Raw genomic sequence first — 19935 nt, 5'->3', positions numbered from 1 at the left:
GCTTTAAAACGTCTCTCCAATTTTGTGTTTTATAGTTTGTGTTTTATAGTTTGACTGCCTTTAAAAATATATAATAGGTTTATGAATTTTTAATCTTGTCTAATTAATACTTAATTTTGTGTCTAATAAGTTCTTTTAACTTATTTGATATTTTAAAAAAGTTAAAAAACTTATTGTATACACAACTTAAAATTGTATTTTTAAATTTTGTGTTTAATAAATTCTTGAATTAAAAAAATAGGTTTATCAAATATAAAATTAAATATTGAAAATAAAAAAACCTATTAGAACAAAATTGAAAATTTTAAAGACCTAATAAAATAAAATTGAAAGTTCTAAAATTTGTGGTTTTTAGATACTACAAATTTGAGAAATGAAGAATTAAACTTGTAATTTTATCAAATTTTTTTTAAAATTAAAAATTGAGGTTGAAATACTTTAATGTTGGGTTGGCTCATGGGTAAATTGCCTAATCTTATGGGTAACTATTTTTGACACTATAAGTTCTTTATTTTTATTTTCTCACATGTTTTAATAATCTAGTCGATCAAAAAGTCTGAATTATGTATTTTTAATAAAAAAGAAATTGTTATGTCAACTATCACGGTTAGGTAGAATTTAATTTATAAGCAACTGTCTTAAAAAAAAAATCTATCAAACCAATAAAAAAAATCTGGGCCAACTATAAAATTGCAATCAAAGTAATTAATTAAAATGAAACTAATTAAAGTATTTCAAAAATTGAACTGATCATAATAATTGGTCATACATATCCCTAGGTAGGTATGTTTAATAATTGTTTTTAAATCATGTTGATGTTTTTTTTTTCTATAGAAAGAAATATCACATGGTGTTTCACACTGTACTTGCACATTTGTTTATATATTTTTAGGACAGCATCAGCATTCTCTATGTTAATTTTTTTATTTGTGTATTAAAATTTCATATTAAAATATTATCATATGGTGTCACAGCATTTGTTTATATTTGCTTATTAAACATTCTTGAGATTTTTTTTTTAAATTTCAGTGTTTTTTTTTTTGGGGGATGGGGATTTTTAATTTCAGTGTTAATTGGTAAATTTGTGTATTTTCTATTGTATATATTATGATATGGGCAAGACTCTCAACCATGTTATTTAGGGGTAGTTGGGATAAGTTTTTTCAACAGGTGGTTTCATAATCAATTTAATTTTATGTTTTCTATCTCTTAAAAATGTTTTAAAAATTCTTTGTAAATTTCAAAAACAAAAAAAATGTAGGTTTTGAAAATAGATTTATATTTTTTAAAATCTCTTTTTTTTTTCCTTCTGATGCTAAATTTTTATTTCCTTTTTAACATATTTCTGATAAATTTCTTTTTCATTCTAAAACTTTTTTTCCACCTAAATTTTTGAAGAAAAATTTATCTTCCTCCCTCTAAAATTTGAATATTTATTATTATTTATGACACGACCCGCCCTAAACACCTACTAACTATAGGACAAGTCGTGCCGACCACAGACCCCCAACCATCTACCAAGTCTATAGTCAAATTCTTTCTAAATTTCTAAAACTAATTTAGATTATTCTTCAACATATAAAACATAAAGTGTAACATAATTCATTTCAAAAATAACTATTCGGCCACGGCTTCTAAACATGTTGTACGACCACAAAAGGTACAACTATTCCAGTATAAGTCATTCTAGTTGTACATACAAAATGATATGCAAATTCTGAGACGGTGAGTGACAGAAACTGGTTGGCTATCTCTATGAAACTCAGGTGCAGCCTGGAGGAGGAAAACAATGATAAACAGTGAGCTAGGAAGCTCAGTGAGTGGCATTTTATTAAGAAAATAATTTCGTAAAACTTATTCCATAAAAACAACTGAAATTTCAATTCTCAAGTCGAGCTTCATAAAGCTGAAATAATAAACATTCTCGTTAAAACTTCATATAACTTGAGCAACTAAAATTCAGTAATTTTCTGAGCATAACTTGTAACAACATATACTTCCTAAAAACACTTTCTGAAACACATATCAAATATCTTCTTTCAAACCTAAAACATATTAAGAAAACTCAACACCATATATGTACCCACATTCTATTCTGGTCTACTAGCGCAGAGTAATCTCAATACGCACAACAGAATAATTCTATTTCTGGTCCACTGGCATAGAGTAATCTCAATATACACAGCAGAATATTTCTCTCAACGCGCGGAGTAAAATGGTCCCAAAGACCTTCTATTTCTGGGTATACTATAGAAACACATTCACATAGCATACGGGTAATCACCTGGATACAACAATATGATGGTTTGAAAACGATTCTCAGAAAATTCTCAATCTCAATAACAGTTCTAAAAATTCTTTTTTTTTTCTTTCTTTCTAAGAACATTTCTATCACAAATCACTTCTAAACATATTTCTTTCTAATCATATTTAGTAAACACAATAATTTCTCAGACATTCTCAGCAAAAATAATCAAACATACGTTATATATTTTTCTTGAGGTTCTATAATAGATATCTGGAAATATTTAGTAAAATAACCACTCACAAATCCTATGAACGAGGTGAATTTGGTTGGTACGCCGCTCCAATTTCTGTATGACCTGAAATATCGATTCAAAACCAATTTAACTCACTTAATTCCAATTTCAACCTAACTTAATTCAAACTTCAATCATAATAACTTCAAAATATCCTATTACCCAATTTCCTCACTCTCTCTCTTGATTAAAACTCTCTCCATCTCACGCACATATACCCATTCCTTTTTTTTTTTTACCTTAATTTATCAATTACCTCTCTCCTTGATTTCTTTCTCTCTCTTCAACACCAACCCCCACACTCCTCTCTCTCTCTCTTCCCTTCTTCTACAGATTCCATATCCACCTTAAATCTGCACCTCTTTTGCCTTTCTTTTGCCTTTCTTTCTCCCATGGAACCCTTCTTTACCAAAAAAAAAAACCCATCGCAATACCAACGTTCCCTCGTAATATTTCCACCATAAAATTCAACCAAAACATACATCCTTTGCAAAATTGAACCCCACGAGTTTACCATTCCTTCTCATCCAAGAACAACAGGAGTTTTCCGTTCATTGAATACCCATAGAACTCAAACTTCTCACGACATTTTTCACAAAACCCATAAATACAAACCTTACCTTCCATTTCTTCTCCTTTCCACTCTGCTTTCTTCTCTTCTCCTTGCCCTCTTTCTTTTCCATTCTCTTTGTTTTTCCTCCTTTGTTTCTCCCCTTTCCCTTTCCTATTCTTTTTCTTTTTTTTTTAAACACGTCACAACACACACACACCACACGTGTCCCATGTTTTGTTTTCTTGTCAAAAGACCAAACTACCCTTCCAACTAAGATATCTTAATTATTATTATTTTTTTCTTTTTTTTTCACTGAAAAATTACAATACTGCCCTCACAATTTATCTTTCTAAAATTTTAATCTCTATATATTTTTATTTCTTTCGTTTTTGTTTTAATATATCACTCTCATTTTTTCTCATGTTTTTTTTTTAATTTTTCTCCATCTTAAATTTTATTTTTTAATATATATCCAATTTTTCTCTATCTAAATTTTTTCCCGTTCATTTTTCTTTCTCTATAACTTTTATTTTTTTATTTTATTTATTTTCTTTAACAAATATATTTCGAAATTTTTTATCTAATATTTATTTTCTCACTATAATTTTCCTCTCTTTCTATTTTTTTTTCTTTCCTTAACATGTATTTTGCTCTCAATTTTACCTTCTCTAAAATTTTCTATTTTTTTTAAATTTTCTCTTATTAGATTTTTTTCATAACTTTTTTTTCTCTGAATTTTTTTCTTTCTCTCTAAAATTTATCTTTAAAAGGTTTTTCCATCTCTCAGAATTTTTGTTGTCTCTACCTTAGGTATGACAAAAATTCCAGGCATGACAAAAATTCCTGGCTTCTAATCCTCGCTTCGAGAGCAAAGAACGAAATTTTCACCATGCCCATCCCCATTCCATTTTTTTAAGAAATTAACTATTTTACTAAATTAAATATTAATTTTTTAAAACTAATAATTTATAGTAATAAAAATAAAATTTCAAACAAAAATATATAAATTATATTAATTATGGAAATTGGTGAGCCTTAATTATAGTAATTTGACTGACGAGTAAATGACAGGCCCTTTTAAGTCTAGTAAATTGATAGGAAGCTTATCAAAGTCGGGTAAATTGATAGGAAGAGGTGAGAGCTTTGTTCGGTGGGAGGAGATTAAGGGTGTGATAGGGTCGTCGACATTAGGTATATCCTACAATGTGATTTGTGTAATTGGGTTCTATCTGAACGTGCTATACAGAAGCAGACTCTCGTTGTCGGTCGGGAGTCATAGATCAAGCTCTTGTGTCAGAGAGTAGATGTGTGAATGACTATTTAAAGCAAGATACAATGACAATTTGTTCAAAGGGATGATTGTTGAGGTTGAGAGTACTGCAAACAAAGTCTGATATTGGCTAGGGAAGAGAGTGATCTATGATATATAGATGATGATAATTGTTTCCATTGGTATTACCAAGACCCCAGTGATGATAATTGTTTCCATTGGTATTACCAAGACTTTTTGGGGTGAAACTAAAAGCAAAATAATGAGGGTTATGCCCACAATATGATCGTATCGTTGTAGTGTTATTGAACATAACATAGAACAAACAATAGTGTTTTCTGTTGATAGCTCGATGATCGGGCTAAATAAAAAGAGACATGTCTTCTCTTCGATTTACACATTTGGAAAATGTATTGGAGTGTCAACATTATTTGAGGCACCAATAATTAGAGTAGTGTCGTTGGTGAATTGACTCATTTTTCTTTAGAACATTACACTACAAATAAAGAGTGAAGATTCAAACCCACGACCCCTTAGATAAAAATAGAGATGTCTTAATTAATAAATTGTCGTACCGATCGACTCTCCTATATATTAACAAATTCTAGGATGTTAATTAACGTACTAGTTGATAGAAGTGCTTTTTAAACTTAATTTTTCTCTATCAACCAAGGACGATTAGCTGATACAAACAAAATCATGATTCCATGAAACTATACTAGCTGAAAACAAACAATACCATCACTTCATGAGGTTACTTCATATCGACAATAATTTAGTATAACACAAATGACAAAAACAAGTACTCTCTCCATATTGATCATGACAAATTTAACATACATGACAAAACAAATACATATGCAATTATTGGTAGCATCACATATCATGATTAGAGGGGAGGAAGAACCATCCTTTTCTTTTTGTGGCTATTTCCAACACACGAAAAAATTGATTGCATTTCTGTGCACTCTTGTTTCAAAAACTCTTTAGTTTCAACTCATGATATATATATATATATATATAAAAGTGCATCCATATTCCATATAGCCTCCAAAAATATTTAAAAAGGTACTATTTTTTTATGTGAGATCCATGCCCAACTAGGGTCTCATTGACTCGAGATAAACTCCATCACTCTTTTGTAAGTCTCAAAATAATCTAATAAGTCATTTTACAATAGAATGTTGTAGAGTCAAATAGTTAATTGACGAGATGAGATCTGTGGAAATGGACACAAATGACACTTGAAGATATACTTTTTAAAAATCTCAATTTTAATTAATAAGGTCCCAATCTAATTTGAACTTTTCAAATTTATTTTTCTTTCCTCTCGGAAGATATTTTGGATGGCTTGAGACTTAAAAAAATATTTTAAGGTCTTTGTTTTTCTTTGGATGCATGGAAGTTGATTCTTCAAAGATGATTTGTAATTTTGTTCTGAGTTCAACACAAACAAGACGAGATGAGATTTGAATCTTTGACTTTTAGGCACATAAGTAATGCCTCAATCAATTGAGATATACTCAAATCGGTAGGGGATTCATAATTATAATTAAGAAAAATGTTTATTTTACGCTCAAATAATTGTATCCTTGTTCCTAAAAATATTAAGTTGCTAATAAACAAGGGTTTATAGTTATGGCTAAAATCCTTCTTATTAGACCATTAAGAGAGTAAATCCTATTTGGTTAATGCTTAACATTCAATATTCAAAGGAACCAAATATCCACAAATTAGGTTTATATTTCCAAACTCACCATTTAGTCACATCCTAAAGTAAATTACTATTTATCATTAAGATGGAGTTATATATATATATATATATTTTTAAGTACGACATGTGAGGCTGTATAATCAAATTCACGACTTCGAACATAGGTATATTTTAACTAGTTGAACTATTTATGTGGTAAGATGGAATCACATAGGATTGTTTCAATGACATATAAGCTTTATTTATCTTGAAAACAAATTAATATAAAGATAACACAATAACATGGTCTCATTGAAAAAACAATTTACATAGAGTTAACAATAATATTACCATCTAATCATAATATATACAATTTCATTGCACGTGACACTCATACTTCTATATATCTTCACATTGAACTGTATAAATCAAACTATTTGTGGCATAAAAAATGGTCCGGACCCCTTGTTTTGTTGAACTCGAAAAAAATAAAAATTGAACCATGTTCATCAACTTTGTTGCCAATAATTGCAGATTGTTTAAGTTATATCCCAAATTAATTCCTTTTTGATGTCACTACACATATTTATTTTGAGTTATATAACATTTAGTCTTTTTCTTAGGATAATATAATATTTAGAGCATTTACATAATTAGCATAAAATAAATACGAATATTCAAATTAATATAGAAGAAAGTTTGAAATTTTACAAAACTAACCTAATCTAAATTAACTCAAACTCCACATTATACCGTAAAAAAAAAAACATAGATGTCAACCAAAGAAAAGGTTGGATAAGAGTTATGGGAGGTGTAAGAGGGAAAGGTTCAAATACTACTATGTGACCACCTATCTAGAATAAAACTCTTTAGATTTCTTGATAGTAGGTTGTTGATGTAGGATTCTGTCAAGAGCTATCAGAGGTTAGCCACGTGACAACAAGGATGAACTAATGTTGTGCGACCTTAAGCAAGAGGGACTTCCAAAAAGAAGAAACACTCTGACGCTCAAGTTAGAAGAGGCGCGAGCTATGGTAAGTCGTTCTTAGAGAAAAATCATCCTACATCAACATTTGGTGCCGTTTGTGAGAACTGGCATATACAAAGCTTTTGTATTCTCTACAATGGCTGACGGTTCCCGAGGTTCAAGCAATTACGCACAAGGAGATCCGCATCTGCCAAACAATGGCAAAATAGAGGTCACCTGACATTTATAGCCAACAAAGCATAAGGAGAAGATCAACCTCATCTCAGAACCAAGCTGAAGACCAGAACTTGGAGAGACTTAGAGTGCGTTTAGTTGGTAATCAGAAGACAGAAATTTGAAAACAAAAGATTCAATGAAAACCAGAGTTGTATTTTTTGTTTTCAGTGTTTTCAGATATGTGTTTGGTAGCAGATTTGGTAATTGAATCTCAATTTAAAAATGTGTATTTAGTAATATATTTGTAAACTATAAATAGTTGCAAACTAAATTTTAGTTTAATCTAAACTTATATTAATTAATTTATTAACATTTTTTTATGAATTTTTTATAATTGTTATTTTACAAGGTTATATAATTTAAAATACATTATATTTTACATGTTTTAATTTTAACAAACATAAAATGAGTTTATAATATGAAGTAATATATTTATCAAAATGTTTATCATTTTTAATGTAATTATGCATCTTCAAAATTTCAAATTGTGAATATGAAAACACTGAAAACATCAAAAAATCGTTTTCAGAATTTCTACTGTTTGAATCACAGCATTCGAAAACAGTTTTAAAAAACAAATATCCAAAATCTTGCTAAACGCGTATTCGCTGGATCCATTTGATTAGTGAATCTGAAAACAAAAAACAGAATCCGAGTTTCCAACCAAATAGGCCCTTACCTGTCCCACAAAATCGACCTGAGGGTCCCGACTTCAGATCCAACAATCGAATTAGGGGCCCGACAGCCATGCATAACCACCGATCGGAGCGGTTACAACGGACTTGTCCCCCCACTGCATATAAAGGAGACATTCTGCCTTTTGACTCAGGTATGCAATTCTGCTTCGAGAACAACTTATCGTAGCTGCACCTCTTCTAACTTGAACATCAAGGTGTTTCTTCCTTTTGCAGGTCCCTCTTGCTTAAGGTCACACCTCGTCAGCTCGTCCTCGTTGTCACGTGGCCGACCTTCAGAAACTCGACAAAATCCTGCACCAACACAGGTCATAATGTATGTATTGCCCCATAAAATAATTAGGACGAAGAATATAATGGTTGATACCATGACGAAATTTTAGTGGAATATGACAAAAGAAAAAAAAAACATGATTTTTTTACTAACCCTGCGTCTAAACAAACATGCCTTCTAAAATTACCATTAATATTTAGTAACGACAAGAACACTCGGAAAGATTTAACCAAATCACAGGACCTTAGATTAAAAAGTTCTAAAATTGTAGAGTTGAAATCTAAACTACGATACCCACAAGAGGAAGAGAATGCATAAGAAGAAGAGGAATATATATCATGTGGCATAGAAATTGGAGGGCTGAACTAAATTAAGGTGATGACAGGAGAATAGAGAGCACAAAGGAAAGAGATGCCTTTTTGTTTTTGCATTTTGCATCTCCCCATCTGTGCTCTCTATCTTCTGTCAGCAAACACCATTATTGCAGCCCTCTCTCAGATTCTAAATCCACAGATGCCCCAAAAAAATCAAAAGAAGAAAGAAGATCAGGAGAGAGAGGATTGACAAATTTGGGATGGTATTAGGACACTCAAAGAGACCCTCTATTTATAGGGCACAACTTTATTCTTTTCTGCTTTTCTTCTCTTGTTCTCCATTTTTTCTTTTTCTTACACATACTGAATTTTAATATGGATGATTAGTGTGAGTTTGGGATGGCTTTTGAAAAAAAATCCTCTTTAAATGGAGATATTTTTAAGTATTACTAATTTAGAGCGTGTTTAGAGTGAGTTTTTACGACATTCTAATTCAAACACCTTTTATATATATAGATGGTTGTGCTTATGATATTAAGGATCGGAGCTAACAATGTTTATAAGCATGAGGCTAGTCCTCTAATTGTCTATTAGTTTTGAGATGGAATATTATGAATCTGATATGATCATATTAGAGCGTCCAACAAGTTCAAACGAGTATTCCACCAAAAAATGAGATATGGACAAGATTGGTGAGCTTAAAAGAGCCACCATCTTGAGTGGACGTGTTAAGTATCCTATATATCATGTGTTTGTTTATATTTATTTTTTAATTTTTTTTAATCATTAAATTTGTTTTTGGTTGCACTTCATCTAAAAAGTGATTTTGCAAATGTCAAATTATCGTGATTCTAAAGTTGTTCTAGGTCAATAATTTTAGAATCACTATTTGGAGAATAAACTTTAAAAACGTTTCTTAAAAATAAAAATAAAAATAATTAATAATAAATTTTTTTTAATCCATTCGATTATTTCGATGAGAGTGGTTTTTATCTGTTACTAAACACTGCAAACTCTTAAAAAAAATCACTATTTGCCCACCAAAATCACTTACAAAATCATACCAAACACACTCTTAAAATTATATTTGATTTTAGATGGCTAAAAAATGCTTCTTAAAATTTACCACAAGTAAAAAGATTTTTAGAAAATTAGATAATTTGAAAAACATTTTTTAGAGAGATACTCGAGAGATGATAATCCAAAAAGTGATTTCAAGGATGTTGACTGAAAATGAGTAGTAAGGAAAAAGATATATTTGTGGTTGTTGAATCATTTTGTAGCGCAACCAAATAAATTGATTATAAAACATTTTTTTTAAGAAAAGTTTCAAATGCATCATCAAAATAATTTCTATTATAATCTTTTTTCTGGTTGAAAATGTGCTTCAAATTAGAAGGCATGTCAAATTGAGGAATATTGCAAAATTGTTTACTCTTTTAGCCATATTTTTCAATGTTGTTTAGAGAATGAATATAAAATAATTAATCCAACAATTTTATTGGATTTATTACTTTTATATTTATCATTAAGTTCTTTGTTTTCTTCCGATCAAAACTTTTCAAAAACTACAACTAGTTTTTGAAAAACTAATTTTTCAACTCGCTCTCAAAATTTGACAAAGAAAAACACCATCAAACACATATTTTTGTTAAATATCTCACGTTAAAATGAAAATGGACCTTATATAGGTTTATAAATAGACATGGACTACTTATCTCATTACCAACCGATTTTGAGATGAAATCGATATGGTATCAGAACCCAAAACGCTCAAACGAGCATCCAGTTCAAAAATGAGATCCGACCAAAATCTATGAACCAAAAAAGATCTTATATAAATTTATAATAGACATGAACTACTCCATTGACGTCTTAACTAGTAGCAAGCGGTACCTTTATTTCGTAGAATTTTTAAGAGCATCAATCATCGAATTGAATACGCTAGCTTTCTCCCAAAGCGTCGGTGGAGAAAGAGAGAGAAGGAAGAAGAGAGAAGAGAGAGAGGGGATGGCGGTCCATTATTGATTAGCTTTGAATGCATGGATGGCATCTGCAAGTTGGTTTCAGAAGCATGCAGAAAAATGGCCACAAGAAGACACTGTTGAACTCCCCCGCCGTTCAGTTCTTATCTTGTTAATGTCATCATTTTGGAACTTTGCACAGCCTTTTCTATCAAATCAAGAAAAAAAGAAGGGCAGAGAGCATATTATAGAGGTTAAAAAAAATGTAAGGTCACATTTGGCAATATGCAAAATAGGAAAGAAAGGATCATTTGAAGATTTTTACTAATATTGATATGATATTTGGGGAAATTAGAAACTATTATTAGTTTACGAGGAGAAATTCGGTATAAAAACCTAAGAAAAGCATACATCGCATTTGCAACTACAATTTATGGTTGATAGTAGCGGAGTGATGTTGAGGTCTCTCGATAAGGGATGAAGAATCTTGTCTCGGAGTATGTGTACTACTATGGTGGTAAAAAAAATGTTTAAGATATAGTAGTGGTACATTCCTACTTATGTTAATGACAACTATTTATTATACTTTCTCTCTATTTCTTTAGTGCATTAACCTCTCTAAGATATCAATTTTTGAATGACGATTAGTAGGAGATACTAAAAATAAACACCAAAATATGACTCGATACTTGATAGTAAATCAAGCTTATGGAACAAACAATTAAGTTGAGCATTTTTTCCAACACTTGTCCTTTATCATGTGAAGATTTTATTATATATAAAGTAGTTAAAGTCAACTTCCTAATTATTAATAACTCGATAGATAAATATATCATTCCTTAATAATTAAATTGGTCTTCTAGAGTCGTTCATAATATATGAGTGAAAGTTAAAATAAGATAATTTATGGTTTCTCAGGACTCGTTTGGTAACGTTACCGTTTCTTCATTAAAAAAAATTGCATGACTAAGATATTCATGAATTCAAGTATAATAAAACAATTCTTTTATTTATGTTTTGGAATAAATTGGAAATGGGAACAAGAAAGAAATTTCTTTTTTCTGTTTCTAAAATTTTTATACAAATGTTCCAAAAAAAAAAAAAAGAAACATAATTAGTAGTAAAATACTTAGATTTCTTAAAAAATTGAGAATAAGAAGAAAAAGAGAACATTACCAAACAGACTCTTAATGAATAAGGATATTACTTTCTCAGACCAAATATTCGTGCTTTTAGTGTTCATTTGAATTGTGATATATATTTTTCAAATGAAATAAAAACGATAGTTGAGATGATGAGTAGAGGATGCAAGGAACCACATTCTTTATCTCAAGGGAATTTTGTCATATTGTTAGCATATGTGAAAACCAAATCTTAGACTAACCCACTTTAGGCATTAACTTTTTTGGAGGGATAAGATTATTCTTTCCTCATTTGGGTGTAGTGGCAAACAAATGAAGTCCACACTATATATATATATATATATATATATATAGTATCATCACAAATCACTTTTATTTGAATTCCATATTCCTCCCTCAATTATGGGCATACCCCAATTCACAAAAGCCAAAGATTCATAGGAATAAATCTTGAGGGAGATTACAAGGATGAAGAAATTCAAATTCGTTTCACCCTACAAACAAGCTTGGCAAAGGAAAAAGAAAAAAAATCTTGCTATATTAATAAAAAATCTACCATGTTACTTAAATTAAAATCTTAAACTAAAAAAAATCATCAGTGATATACCTAATATGACATATATCAATTCGTAAATTTAGTATTATTGATATATTTCATATTAGATATATTAATTACCAAATATGAAATGTATCAGTGATATATAGGGTATATCACTAATATACATTTGATATAGCAATAAGAAATTGGAAATGTTATTTAAACTAAAATCTTCAACCTAAAAAAGATTATCAATGATCTACCTAGTATACTAGATTATCAATGATCTACCTAATATGAAGTATACGAGTGACTAATAAAATTCAATTATGTACTTAGTATTCTGTATATCATTTATATAACTAATATATTTAAATATCACCCCATGATATATATCAATAAGAAATCTGCAATTACTTAAGTTAGAATATTCAAATCAAATAATAAAAAATTTGCAATACCACTTAAGTCAAAATATTTGAATCAAACAAGATTTATCACTCAATATGAAGTATATTATGAGTAACTCTTTCTTGAGCGGTTATAAACTCTTATACTATTTCCCCCTACCATTTTAGAGAAAAACTTGCCACGAAATGGATTTACCCTGGACGAGTGAATTAGTATAAATCTGATGTCGATCTCTCCTCTCTTGATTTATTGTTGCCCTCTAATTGCTTACTCTTATCTTGATTTATTGTGCATGCATTTGCAATCGAAAAAATACGTAATTGTATGCCTAACAGATTTTAAGTTGGAAGTCTCTAACACATTAAATGGAAGTACAAGATGATGTAGAAGGTAGATTCCATCTTTGGCTCTTTTTATCATAGGATGTCAAGGGACGCAGGAGTTTGAGAATCAAAGTTGATTAATCTCATCCAGTAAAAAAGAATGAATTGTATTTGATGGTTTAAGAAGAAGATCATAAGACTCCGAGTTATGAGTAGAGTCGCTATCAATACAGTCAGAATGGCGGGTTGGCAACGTTTACTTTCAACCAGAAGAATAGAACTCGAACCTAATGGCATTAAAGCGAGCTTGTCATGATGCAGTGAAAGTAATAAACTAGTTAGTTCGCTATTCTATTGTTTAGGCAATCCATATACCATCCAATAATTTGGATGTCAATTCTTTGATCCAATAGTTGCACGGACTAACGGTAGAATTCTCTAGTTATATATGGTCATTCGACTACAAAAACTTTATACTATAGTAAAACATAGCTTGGAATAAAGGAGACAAAAAGTACTACTAGTGAGAGGAATAAAAATTGCTCAGTAGCATAGGGTAAAACAAAAGCAAAAAGGTTCTTCCATAACAGGAAGAAAATTCCAATACAAGTGTAAACTAGCTAATGGAAAAGGAATAAGAATAACCAACTTTTACAGCAATATTGAGAAGTATATAAGAGGAAAAACCCATGCTAATACATAATTTTAAATCATGCCCAAGTAGATTTTGGTAGAAAATTGATGATTTTGGAAACTCTCTCCATATTGTAGATTTAAATGAGATATGTAGGCTATGGTGAACTTTGCAAACAGAAAAAAGAAAATTTTTTTTTGACTACAATAGCTAGGTATCCAAGGACAAAACTTGAAAGAACATTGCAAGAATATTGATATTGAGCTCTGAGAATATTGATATTGAGCTCTCTACGATGGTATGATATTGTCTGTTTTGACATAATCCTCGTACTTTGCTTTTAGTTTCACCCAAAAGACCTCATACGGAGATAATTGTCCTCGTATATATACTATTGGATCAAATTCTTCCCTAACTAATGTGAGACTTGTTTGCATTTTCCTTACAAACCCAACAATCCTCCCCCGAGAACAAAGTATCATGCCGAGCCAGCTCCCCTCAAGTAGTTAACCATTCGTTGACTCTCGGGCACAACGAAAGCTTGCTCTTATCCAGAGCTCGAAGCACAACTTGAGCATATATGCTCACCACTTCTTAATGATGCATGGTTCTTAATGATATAACCCCAAATCACACCATAGTTATTCTTCCAAGACTCACCACTTATTTTATCGACACTCGAAGATTTCACCGACACAGCTAGGTTTAGATCATGATTTTGATACTTGCTAAGAACAATGGTACTCTCATACCCCAAGCATCTCTACAATGATATAATATTGTCTGCTTTGGACATAACTCTCATGAATTTTCTTTTGATTTGACCCAAAAAGTCTAGAGATAATTATTTGTAAACCATGGACGTGCTCTTCCTTCCTAATAATTACATGAAATTCCAACTCAATTAAAGTGATACCTCTCAAAAGAAGCTCAAATCAAGCACAAATAATCCTCCCTTCTAAAAGATAAATACATAAATATTAGAGCATTCAAAGGCATATAAACAAACTTGTACATTACGCATTTTAAACAAAGAAATTAAATTCTTCCTAAATTGTGAATCAAATGAACCCACAAAACTAAATATAATCAATAATTATATGCAAGCACGAGTTGGGCCGGGATTTAAACCTTAAGATCGAAAATCATAGTCACTCTCGTCACCGACCTCCATTTTCAGGAGACATGGGGGCCTCAATGTCCACACCGCTATTAGCATTCGCCGTAACATTGCTTCTTAGAGCATTCGTTCTTGATTGCTCCGACGTCGGGAAGAAAACATCTGCACGTAAAACCAAGCATCATTCTAAGGCAGATCTCTTCTTTTTCTGGTTTTAAGAAAGAAGCTGGTAAAAGGAATCTCACCTTGAGGATACGGGGATGGAAAGAACTGCAAATAAATAAGTGTAGCCACCACAAGACCTGAAAAAACCAATGCTTCTTGATAACATTTTTGTCTTTTAATTCTTTTCCTTTTTCTCCATTGATTACCATTTTGTTAGACCAAAAAGAAAAAGAAAACTTATTTGATAATGTTTTATACTTCTGTAAAATTCATCAATCTGCTTAAATTTTGGAGTCTAATAAGGATTTGGAGTCTAATAATGATAATAGGCCATGATAATACAATACCAATACCAAATACCAAACTGTTAAGTATCCCACATTGAATGAAAAGAAAAGAGACCTCACAAAAATTTATAATAAACATGGCTACTCGTTTCATTGTCAAGTCAAGATTTTGAGATGAAACTTATAAATATTAATAAAAACTTAAACTAGTGAAAAGTATACGTAGATCCATGAATGTCATCTCTCTCCAATTAAATCAACAGTCACTTGCTTACTTTCGTGTTAATTTTCCAACCCATGAGTGGGCGACTCATCAACCTAAACCGAACCCATGAACCCCACTTATCATGTAGATATCTGATCATCTAATTCATTAACTGGTAAACGAATGTATGTAATAAATATACTATTTTATTGAATGAGACCCACCATATTTTATTTATTGTAGCACCTTGAAAAAAGTACCTACCATAGTAGTATATCTATGGTAAATAAACAAAACATGTGCCTCTAAAGGACCAAGAATATTAAGACGTCGATAATGATTTATCAAATTAAAAAAAAATCAGAACAAAAGATGGAATTAGAAGTTCATTGATGACAAGAAATGTAAAGAATGGCAATTAAGAAGAAGCAATTACCAATGAGAGCACCAAAAAGAACATCTAGGGAATGGTGCATGTAGTCATTCACCATAAAGATCCCAACCACATAAGCAACCAACAAAGGAAAGAGAGCCAAAAGTAGTTTTGCAACATTGCCTCCATGCTCAAACACTCTTAGCTTGCTTGATAAGTACAATGAGAGAAAACCAAGGCCAGCAAATGACCCTGCACACAAAATTATGATTTTGATTTCTAGATTTTTGTTGTAGAAACTGTGTTCAAGACTTCTTGATCATGTTTTGTTTTTAATTCGATATTATTTTCAAAATTAGTGAGAGAAAGAAGCTGAGAAAATATGATGTGTTTTTGCCTACATGAAGCATGACCACTAGGAAAACTCTTGTACCCGTCCAAGACGAAACTTTTCTTCCCATGACATACGACGTTTCCGAATCGGTTGTAAACCTAAAGACGTTATAAGTTAATAATGTTTAAAACACAATGAGATTGATGATTACATTTTAAAGGCAACAAAGCAAGAGCATGTATTTTTTTGTCAACAAAGATTTATGAGTCAAGTTATCATGAAAATAAGATGGGATTACGAACTAGGCTTTTGTATCGTGTTTATCTTTCAGTCTCTAAACCTTAAAACCTTAAAAGATTTTCACACTTATGTTCTTCAACTTTGAATTCTATATAGCTATTGCCATTAACATACTAAATGATGACATAACACAAAACTGGATAGAAACATGATAGAAGTGACTTAGCTGGACAAAATAAAATGGTAACACAATTACATACCATCTTTTTGAAGCAAGATATCAAATACATTCAATATATATATTATGCCACTTTGTTTTGTCCAACCATCCACTTTCTTCATTTATCTTCTATATGTCGTGCCAAATCAGCAAATGTTTGTGTAAGAGACATTCACGTCATCATTTAATTAAGAGCGTTAGTGATATTGAAATGTATTTGGAACTTTTTAAAAGTTAGAAACTCAGGATTAAGATTGTTGGTTTAGCCATAAAACACTTCATATCGTCCTTGTTTATAATTGATTAAAGCAATACCTCATTCCCATCGGGAAAACAACGCCAAAAGAAGTCGGGCCTCGGGCGACCAGTTGCATTCTTAGTTGCCTCAGTGAGAACTCCTGTTACTAGCACAGATAAGAGAATACCTGTGATGCATATATTATTAGAAGTTTTACCACAAAAGCACATATAAAAACTAAGCTTCTAAGCTTTTTAAGGCCCTGTTTGATCACTGTTTTGCTTTTAATTTATGTTTTTCAAATGTTTCTTTATTTTGTCATCCATAATTTACAAATTTTTCACGTCTACGTCAAATTTCAAAAACTAAAACTAGTTGTTTTAAAAAATAATTTTTCTTGAATTTTGGCCAACAGAGTTGAAAAACTTACTAAAGAAACTGTGAGGAACCAAACATAATTTTTCAAATAAAAAGACGAAATCATTATCCAATAGGACCCAAGTATAATCAATATAAATTTGACGCATCATCACCTAAAATGGCATCGTGAAGATCATAGACGTCTCTTCTACGCATATACGCCGCCAGAAAGATTGCAATTGGCAACACAACCGCATACAACTAAGACACATAACACTAAATATTGTCAGCTTCCTCATCAAAGGATTCATGTGTCATCTACGAGAAAACTTTGTTTTAGTATGTTGGCTAAATGTTATTATTATCCTTTTTTGTTTTGTTTTGTAGTTTTAGCTAAATTTCAGGTATAAAATCCTACAAACTTTAAGATTAAGAGGTTGGTTGGCCTCAAAAAAATGTTAAACTAAAATTTTAGTACCCTAAATTTTAAATTCTAAATTATGATTTGGCTTAAGAAGTAGCGCCAAAAGGTGTACTTAAAAGAATCTGATACGCGTTGTCTACCTCCTTTTCCATTAATTTATATCATTCAAAGTCATTGCTTAACTAGTTAATATACATCCAAAACAAACGTAGCTTAGTGGTAATTTACATATATCTTCAATCTCCAATTAGGGGTAGGGGTGTGAGTCGATTCCCACTCTACATGTTATACTAAAATAAGATTCGATTCCCACTCTACATGTTATACTAAAATAAGATTCATACGACATTTATCCCTAGCTAAAAGGTTATGATTTCGAATTTTCCCCCATTCTGAAATGAATCACTCCACATGTTATACTAAAATAAGGTTAATACGACATTTATCCCTGGTCGTGAGTTGAATCCTCACCCATTCTGAAATGAATTATTTGAAATGAATTAAATCAATAAGTATATGTTACATCTAGATTAAAGTTACGGAATTTAGAATTAGCTTTCTTTTTTAATTAATTTTATTTTTTAACTTTGGATATGTGAATAGTTTGGAAAACGAGGGAGGGGAAAAAGTTGGTGACTTACAGGAACAGTCCAGAAGGGAATGGTGACTCCCATCAAAGGATATTTAACATTGGCGATCATATCTCTCCCCACATATCGCCTAAACGGTTGGATTTTGAATATCCCAAAATACATGAACATGAGAACCAACACCATCAACCAATCAAGCCGGCGGCGCTTTAGGACAGCGGCGGCTCCGCCCGACACGGCAGTTTGATGACCACTCCGGTGAGCTTCCCTCATAATTCCTAACCCAACAGGAAAAAGAGATTTTAAATTCATTCAACAACAGACAAATGTAAATATGTGTTAGAAATTAAGTAATTACCTTAATTTAAAAGTTTAAGCTAATGGATTAGGATGAATTTAAAATTTTTAAACAACATGCACGAGCAGAGGCAGAAGCAAGATTAGGAAGTGGACAAATTAAATAAACCAAACAGAAGCAAAAATGATCGAGGAGAAAAAATAGTAAAGAGACAGTGCAGTAGAAGATTTGTTACCTGAGAGGAAGAAGTGAGATTTTTTTAGGAGAAAAGGGAAGAATGAGAGGGGAAGCGGTGATTGTGAATAAAGTTCAAAATTTTGGGGATGTGGATGGACACGTTTCAGAGGGATTGGATGCCACATATAATGCAGCAAGTAATGAAAGGAATACAAGCAAAATGGAGAATTATGGATTTATTTATTTTTCTCTCTCTAAAAGTGAAAAATATTGGTGTTGGAAATGTGTTTATCACTGCAAGAAAATTGATTTTTGCTTGCGCATAAAACCGTCCCTAAAGATTCCAATGTCGTTGGCAAAAGCTATATCGACCATATATTTTGGTCACAAAGTTTTTTGGTAGATTTTTGTTGCTGAAATTTGGATTTCGTCGTCAAAAACTACATTTGCCAACGAAATTAGCATCATCGTCGAAGATATCTAGTGATGGAAGTTCATTCGTCCGCAAAAGATCCTTTCGACAACAAACTATATTTTGTTGTCAAAAAAATTTTCGCGAGGAAACTATTCTCGTCACCAATGGATACTATGGCCACAAACATTATTTCGTTTCAAAAGACGTTTTTGGGTAATAAATAAACTTTCGTCGCCATAAACCTTTTCTTGATAGACGTTTAGCTTTGTCTCAAAAGAGGATAATTTTTTTGACAAATTAAAAAAAAATCTACTCTATTTTCTTGTTACTTGATCGGGTTGCTTCAAATTAAAATTAAACTCCCGTAAGAATAAATTTTGGTCAGAAATAGGTGTCTTAGTCACTTAAACTATATTCAGATTCACAATCTAAATCTAAACTTAATCTAGAAAGCTCAATTTCATTGAGCTCATGAAAATTTCTCTAATTTTTAAAGCTTCCGAAAAAAAATCAAAAGGACTTGAAAAGCAAATGTTAAATATAAACCAATTTGGAAAAAATAATTAACTTCAAGCACGAAAAGTAGGGTAAAGTAAATCAAAAGATAACTTCAAAGAGTGTCGAAGTGGTGCTAAAGAAGCCTAAATGTTGTCAAAACATATTCCTTACCTCAACTATAAGCTACAATAATATTATTTAAGCGGCAAAAAACGTAAAACACATCTCACAAACTCACTCAAACCTCATAACAAACATAAAACACATTTCACATCAAACAAAGTTCGTAAAACGAAAAACACCTCACTTCAATAGTTATTCATGACTATTGAACCCAACAAACGTAAATCCGCTCATCGTTCATCATCGATCAACAAAACATAACGAAAATGTCTACCCAGCCTCCCTTAATATCAACATAGCTAAGGACGCTCAT

General features: G+C 31.1%; 1 protein-coding gene and 2 long non-coding RNA genes across 4 annotated transcripts; all 3 read right to left on the bottom strand.

The window, feature by feature from the left end:
• Window positions 1-1579: 1579 nt before the first annotated feature.
• On the bottom strand, window positions 1580-3357 carry LOC148209878 (uncharacterized). Its single transcript, XR_015793058.1, has 3 exons — window positions 3161-3357; window positions 2549-2603; window positions 1580-1773 (listed from the first exon to the last, which is right to left on the bottom strand). It is a non-coding gene; the product is annotated as an uncharacterized LOC148209878 (long non-coding RNA).
• Window positions 3358-6845: 3488 nt separating this feature from the next.
• Window positions 6846-8991, bottom strand: LOC111024974 (uncharacterized). The gene is made up of 2 exons (XR_002603417.2): window positions 7940-8991; window positions 6846-7260 (listed from the first exon to the last, which is right to left on the bottom strand). It is a non-coding gene; the product is annotated as an uncharacterized LOC111024974 (long non-coding RNA).
• Window positions 8992-14511: 5520 nt separating this feature from the next.
• LOC111024976 (putative lipid phosphate phosphatase 3, chloroplastic) lies at window positions 14512-18796 on the bottom strand. Of its 2 annotated transcripts, none has more exons than XM_022302807.2 (8): window positions 18645-18796; window positions 18163-18389; window positions 17271-17358; window positions 16815-16924; window positions 16107-16197; window positions 15769-15957; window positions 14921-14977; window positions 14512-14837 (listed from the first exon to the last, which is right to left on the bottom strand). In XM_022302807.2, the coding sequence occupies exons 1-8, from the start codon at window positions 18769-18771 to the stop codon at window positions 14716-14718; spliced, it is 1011 nt and encodes a 336-aa protein (XP_022158499.2). In that variant the 5' UTR covers window positions 18772-18796; the 3' UTR covers window positions 14512-14715. The 2 variants fall into 2 exon arrangements, with proteins under 2 accessions (XP_022158499.2, XP_022158500.1); XM_022302808.2 differs by lacking the exon at window positions 18645-18796 and adding an exon at window positions 18470-18632.
• Window positions 18797-19935: the final 1139 nt, after the last annotated feature.

The sequence above is a fragment of the Momordica charantia genome (assembly GCF_013281855.1).
Source record: "Momordica charantia cultivar OHB3-1 chromosome 8 unlocalized genomic scaffold, Mcharantia_2.0 BLBB01000008.1, whole genome shotgun sequence".
Classification (NCBI taxonomy): domain Eukaryota; kingdom Viridiplantae; phylum Streptophyta; class Magnoliopsida; order Cucurbitales; family Cucurbitaceae; genus Momordica; species Momordica charantia.
This window is presented reverse-complemented; position numbering and strand designations above follow the sequence as displayed.